This window comes from Phallusia mammillata, chromosome 2 (genome assembly GCF_965637545.1).
Source record: "Phallusia mammillata chromosome 2, kaPhaMamm4.hap1.1, whole genome shotgun sequence".
NCBI lineage: Eukaryota > Metazoa > Chordata > Ascidiacea > Phlebobranchia > Ascidiidae > Phallusia > Phallusia mammillata.
The window spans coordinates 29,483,160-29,490,066 of record NC_137253.1 but is presented as its reverse complement, the minus strand read 5'-3'; the positions used below and the strand labels follow the sequence as shown (position 1 = coordinate 29,490,066).

The 6,907-nt window shown below is 37.4% G+C and overlaps 1 protein-coding gene across 1 annotated transcript in view; it reads left to right on the top strand.

Annotated features, from left to right (window-relative positions):
• LOC145214216 (solute carrier family 22 member 4-like) overlaps positions 1 to 6,907 on the top strand; it is a 34,499-nt gene that overhangs the window by 24,329 nt on the left and 3,263 nt on the right. The window contains exons 3-8 of the mRNA XM_080082706.1: positions 2,307 to 2,630; positions 3,125 to 3,201; positions 4,105 to 4,207; positions 5,581 to 5,684; positions 5,938 to 6,092; positions 6,686 to 6,854. Coding sequence (XP_079938832.1) covers positions 2,376 to 2,630; positions 3,125 to 3,201; positions 4,105 to 4,207; positions 5,581 to 5,684; positions 5,938 to 6,092; positions 6,686 to 6,854 — 863 coding nt within the window. The 5' untranslated portion in view covers positions 2,307 to 2,375. The remainder of the gene's footprint in view (positions 1 to 2,306; positions 2,631 to 3,124; positions 3,202 to 4,104; positions 4,208 to 5,580; positions 5,685 to 5,937; positions 6,093 to 6,685; positions 6,855 to 6,907) is intronic.

Below are 6,907 nucleotides of genomic sequence, written 5' to 3'. Positions count from 1 at the left end.
CTTTGTTTAAGCCCAAGTTTTTATTGCGGCTAGATGGACAATGCAGTATGGGCTTATGCTTTACACGCCGACTTTGTACCTACAAGTGTATTTCATAATGTTGTTTTACCCTGACAGGTTTTTAAATCTTTGTTAAGTAAAACGAAATACCAGTTGTAGCATCGCTTAAAATTTTGGAAGCCACGTGTTTGTCAAAGTTACTACACTAGCCTACATGGTGCATTTGTAGTTAAGGTATGTTTGGTGAAAAAGCAAGTTTAAATGTTACTCTGGGAATACAAGCTAACCTATTGTGGACAAAACGCAGCATTTACAAGTAAAATTGCTGCAATTTGAGTGCAATGACGCATGCAGATAGCAAACAGTTTGGTAAAAAACATCACTAAATGAGCAGCGCTTCGCCAATGTACTTTTACCTACTGATATATGTGTGTATTAATTTGGACGCCAAGCGTAACGTATCCCATGACAAACAATGGAAACCCACTGTAGTGAGAAAGGCAAACGCTAACCTAGGCCGCGTGTTAAAGCATCCTGTTGATAGAACGTTGATGGTAGTGGTAGTATCATACCAAGCTACTGTAATTGTACGTCGCAGATCGCAGCAGATGTGTAAGTGATGAGGTAGCCTACATTAGTTATAAATACAGCACCATATGAGTTCTTTATACCCGTCCAGATACGGTTTTGAATAAATATTTCATGTTTGCAGGTATACCTGTATATATACAGTGTGTTCATATTGGAAGCTTTAATAACGTTGTGTACTTTACTATGGATTTTAAAGTTTAAAGGGCTCGAAGTGCGCAACGCCAAATACGAAAAAAAAGTAATTCAGTTTAATCTGACATAAGACCATTATTTATTACAGGCCAGACAGCAGAATGTCAAAATATTGTATTAACAGCTTGTAAACTAACAGGTTTGATTTTAATTAGGTACATAATATGTAGGCAGGTTTGTATGGTGTGTATAACATGCGCAACGCGCTACAATGGTTGGCTTAACAGCGGCAGAGTTGTGTAATTTGTGGTTTGCAGAATACTACGATCCTTTCTTGCACGGTTTGGCACGGCGATATGCCGCCCTTCACTTCTAATACATTCCGTTCATTTACAACGGGAAAAGCCAAACTTGACATGTGTTTCATGTGCAGATACGATATTTTTGTGCTGTGTTAATAAAGCAAGTCTGTTTGACTTTACACGTATGGTATAAAGCAGACAAGTGGTAAAACGTTTGTGTCGCATTAATTTCCTGTGTCAGTCGTCCGGATGTTTGTGTTTTCTAATGTTGCCCTGTAGGCCTATTGTTTGCAGTTGCTAGGCAAAGAAAATGAACGTATTGCTAGCATTTTTCAGAAGCAAGTTGAGCGCTTCGGATTTGTTTGATTTTCTATAGTGTTTAACATTTAGGGTTGAGTCAGTTAAACTAGGTATACCGTTAAAGCAGTGTAAATTGACTTAATACGCGGTGGTTAGTATGATACCTCAACAGTTTGTGGCTGAAGGTGGCTTGCTTTCATTCTGCTGCAACTGTCTGTAAATGCCGTTAGTCTGCGCTAGCACAGCAATTTAATTGCACTAGACATCCAATTGCTTCCTGTCAAAGGGTTGAGACAACAACAGCTGGGAGACTGCAGCACTTGCTACAGGATATTCTGAATTGTGATTTTTTGTAACTTTAAGATCAAACGCGTGTCAAAACGTAACACCTGTTTTACTAATGGCACTCGACTTTCAGCAGCCATAAGGACTGACTTGCCTAAGCACGATTCTTGTATGTACTTTGACCCACCGGTTAATTATACATGGGGCTTTACGGTTTTAAAACGTGTGCAGAGAGTCCGAGGTCCGTGTTGGTTCAAGTCTTTTAACTCAACCCCAATGAAAAATTTTACCACAGGGCGTACTGCCAAAAACATAGGTTTCGTGCTCGAACAAAAAGTCCTTCAGACCAGTCTCAGAAGCCAAGTGTTTATCAAAATATAATTCATCTGTGTCCGGTTGCTGTAAGTACAGATACCTACGTTCACATAAACTTGGATCCACGGCGACAAGTTTACAACAAAGAGAGTTTTAACCAGTTGTGGGATTCAATTTTTTTGTCAGCCGGTTCTATCACAAAGTCATATTTTTCTTAGTCGGTTCTTTAACAACAAGTCCATTGACAGTAACCGGTAATGCTAACCGGTTCGCTGATCTCAATAAAATTTCTTGAGACGGTTCCATAGAACCGGTGCGAACGCGGGGCTAAATCCCACCACTGGTTTTAACCCATTTCAACAACTTCATTTGTTTTTTTAGAAGCCCGTTTTGCGTTGGTAGATTGCGTCTATATGTTGGGGTGGTTTCATAGACTGACAAAGCCTTGCAATGTCATTCGATGAAACCCCTCTAGAAGTAAATGGAATAAACAACAATCCTTTGGAGTCTATGATTCCAACGCATGGGGTTGTACCAGATGTAGAAAGGCATCATCAAAGGCCAAGGGTAGAACGGAAATCCAAATTTCACCACCTATGGATTTTGCTTCTCTTATCCTTTCCCATGTCTTCGCTGGCTTACATGATCTTTGTACCCAATTTCTTATACAATGTACCAAATCACAGATGCAAGTTAGCTAACGAGGTAACAAACTTTTTTGGTGTTGTACCTAAATACTTGAAAATAAGACTTTCGTATCTCGAGTACCTTCAAACTTAAATTTAAGTCCTGCTGATTGGGTATCGAATCTAAGTCATTTCAACAACAAATGTTAGGACATATTACCATTTTTATGTAGATTGTAACAGATCGGTTAACTGATACCAGTTTATACAAGAAATTATCGCTATCACTGAATGGCTACGATGCATTTTAAATCCATTTCGTCATGAACTTTTTAGTTTAGAATTGACTGAAAATAAGCTTGTAGACAGCGAACACATTGTATGTACACATTTTAACAATCGTTCTTGTCAACACAAAAATTTTCACTCGAAAAGTTATACATTTTAACGCTGTTGGTCAACGCAATATTTATTTAACAATCAAATATCTTCAAACTTTGTATTTCTGAAAAATAAAAGTGCATCATAAATTGCTGTTTCATAGTTGATCCAACAGTTCGTGTTTTTCTTTAGTCCAACACAAACGAAAGTTTTACGAACAATAGCGTGATGTGGAATCAAACCGTCCAAATGGACCCACAATGCCAAAGGTAAAAATACCTGAATTGCTATTTACAATGAAATTTTGTGATTTCTTTATCACAGTAACTAATTTAAAGAATTAAAAATCCGATATTATCACCAAAATACAATTATATGTAAAAACTGGTGTAAAAATTCAGTAATTTACGAGAACCTATGATGTAATTAATGTTCAATTACTTCACCGATTAGTAGTTATTTTTACATAATACTACCTCAAACAGCCTATAGTACAGAATTGTATGTACGCCAATTTTAATCAGTTTGGTAGACAGACGTGCTTGCTAATGTATAGAATGTGTGGCTGTATACGTAACATGTTAATACACACCCGCGCATGTATATTCGGGCAAATAAAGTAAAATACTACGTAAAGAAAATCGTTTGGTCTCAACATCATTTGCAAACAAATTCTCCTTAAGTAAACCTTTGGGGCTGAACGAACACTTGTAACTGGAATCCGCCCGAAAGCGTTCATGCAGACCGGTGGTCACGACAAACTCATGTATGAATCATAGCACAGCAGGTATATTGATTGCGTTGTACCGAAGCCATGTCGATCTGCCAATGAACGCTTTTGCGCTGATCCCAGTTATTAGTGTTCGTTGGGCCCTACAGCGTTTATGCAGACAGGGGTCACGGCATACTCATGTATGAATCATAGTGCACCACGTATATTGAATGTTGTACCAAGGCAAGCCGGAATTCAAAGCATTTTGATGAGTCTTTGTTGATATGCATGAACGCATCAGGGGTAAAAATTCCCAGTAAAAAATCACGTTCGTCTTCAACCTCAAAGTAGTAGAGTTAAAATTCAGGCCCGAACTTTTTTAGTTGAAGTCCAAACGAGACCTAAACAGTCATATTCTGATTAAACTCTGATTCGTCGACAATACGCGTTCCCATTGCAGACTGGCTAACACAACAAAAAATCCAATTGGGTCTGTGGAGACTGAGGGTTGCTTGGACGGATGGCAATACAGCAAGGATATGGGTGTGACAGTTGTTACAGAGGTAAAGCAATTGAAATAATGTGCTGGTAAGAATTGTAAATCCTGGTAAACTGATTCTGGAGAATGGAGATCATTCCTTGTTCTGTTACCATTCTTGCAACGATTTCCACCTTTCAATATATATTTATCACAAGTAGGGATCTGTAACCAAATTCTTTATAAGACTGTCAACAGATTTTAACCGGGAAATAAACATTTCCCAACTTGGTAATGTTCTGGTTTGGTTTCAAATAATCTTTTAGGTACAACTGGACAGTGGATTTAAACTAGTGATGTACCGAATCGGCTAAATTTCGATTCGGCCGAAACCGAATATTCGGCGGTTTTGCCCAATAAATTCGGCCGAATCAACCGAATCATTTATGACGTCACGCGAAGTCGTACCCTACGCGTTTGACATGAAAACATTATTTTATCTACCAGGCAATTAGTGCAGAATGGTTGTGTTTCGTCCTTATTTTAGTTTTGTGGGGTTTAACATTGCCTCAAGAATGATTGCCAACCCGACAATGAATTACTGATTTTTTTTCTGCAGTGGGAAAAGCGTCAATGTTTTAAAAAATATAATGATGGACGCGATTTTCGTTGGTACTAAGCAGAAAGACACGTTTAACGCTTTAAATGTGTATTCATAAAAGATTCGGTTTCGGCCGAATCGCAACAAATTATTCGGCCGAAACCGAATCTTTGAAAAAGTGGCCGATTCGGCCGAATAAATTCGGCAAACCGAATATTCGGTACATCTCTAATTTAAACACGCGGTAAAATTTGTTTCTTAACCGAACTATGCCTGTGTTTCTGTACCAAAGGGCCAGCAAAAAGGAGGGAAGCATTGTGAAATAAAATAACTGTTTTTTCGAAACAAAATGCTTAACATTTTCGCGGACTCCCAAGACCAGCCTTTCACGCCCCTGAAATCAACTGATGCGTTGCCAGTGTTGTTACTTTTGACTATACATAAATCCTGCATTTTTATACCAACGTTAAAACGTTTCACAAAATATGAAAAATTTTGACATGAGACAAATTTTGATGAATACTAATGTGGTGCAAGTAGCACTAACGATTACTTAAAATAAGAATTTTGCCCTGTGCTCTTTGCGTCACCTCTCGATTTTAACCCATCTTTGTGTAGTGCATATTGTAATGCTCAAAATCTTTCTAAATAAAATATTGAAGATGCTGCTCAATCAAAATATTTATGTATTGAAACCAAAGGACAAATGACCAGGACTCGACTTTTCTAAAAAAAATCAATTAGCTTTAAAGTTCAAAGTGTATCAAGTGTATAACCTAAACACGAGTAACTGGGATTTCGTATTTCAGTTGCAATTTTGTCTATTGGTATAATCAAAATATATTCGCACTTTTTAGTTTGACCTTGTGTGTGACGATGCATGGAAGCGGCCGACTATTCAATGTATTTTCATGATCGGACTCATGATTGGGAGTTTGCTCGGTGGGACGCTGTCCGACAGGTAAAGCTATAGAAATCATACAATATAAGTGCTTTATAAATTTACTGACTTCATTCCGATGAAAGTTTGGAAAAAATTAACCAAAAAAGTAAAAACTCTTTTGTTAAAGTAAAATAAACATATTTGTTGTTTTAATCTTATTCGAATAGAACCCAATTAAAATTTCTCAATTCGCAGAAAGTTTTGTTTAAAATATCTTTCGGCGAAATGTTAGTGACGTCATAAAATTTTAATGACGTCATGTGGTTTCTAGGTTCGGTCGTCGCGTGGTGCTACTTTCGTCTTTTCTCGGTGGTGGGCTACTTCTCTTAATTCTATCCTTCTCTCACAATTACTGGTGTTTCGTGGCGGTGATTTTCTTCCTTGGTGCGATCCACATTCTCACATATTCTTCCATCTTTATTATGGGTGAGACCGAATTTTCGGGTGCCGTGCTAAGGTACGGTAGCAAATTAGTCGTGTAGGAGATTGGAAATTTAAATCAATGATTTTGAATGAAGCTCTAAGATGTTTTCTCTAAGGAAAAGCAAAATGTGTCGCGGTATTGTTGTATCATTGTTACGTTATAATGTACAGCTTGTAACGTCATGAAGTTAACGCTGAAGTTTCAATAACGTACGTCGAGTCAATTGTTTCATTAAATTTTCGGTTTGTTATTTTTTGGACTTAATTTTTTGACTGTAACAAAATTTACCTCAGATAGACAATATTTTTTTTGCCAACGATCTTTTAACTGTGCTGATTTCGAAACTACAGCCATTAGGTCCAGTTTTCCTCTCATAGCGATTACACTTCTAACTGTAATAAACTGTCCCTGCTATTGCATTACATGAAATAGTATTGATTACTATGAAATGTCACATGTCAAGCCAAAGAAGCATTTTGTTGTCGTTTTAAATAATAGTTTAAATTTTAAAGCTCACCTGCTTCAAGAACATTTACTGTTATTATTTCTAGATTCTGTGTTTAACCATCATTGTTTCTTACATCCTAAATTCTAGCACAAGAGAGCGTTCCTGAACACCAGAGGGCGTTAGCTGCATTAGGAATTAACTTTTCGTTCGGGATCGGATTTTTGTATGTTCCGTTGGCTGGTTATTTTATCAAGGACTGGAGATGGTTGCTACGAATTGTTTCCATTGCAAGATGCGCATACTTCCCTCTGCTCGCGTAAGTGTTGCATTACAGTTTAAATGTTTGGAAGAGAAATTGAAAGTAAAAAA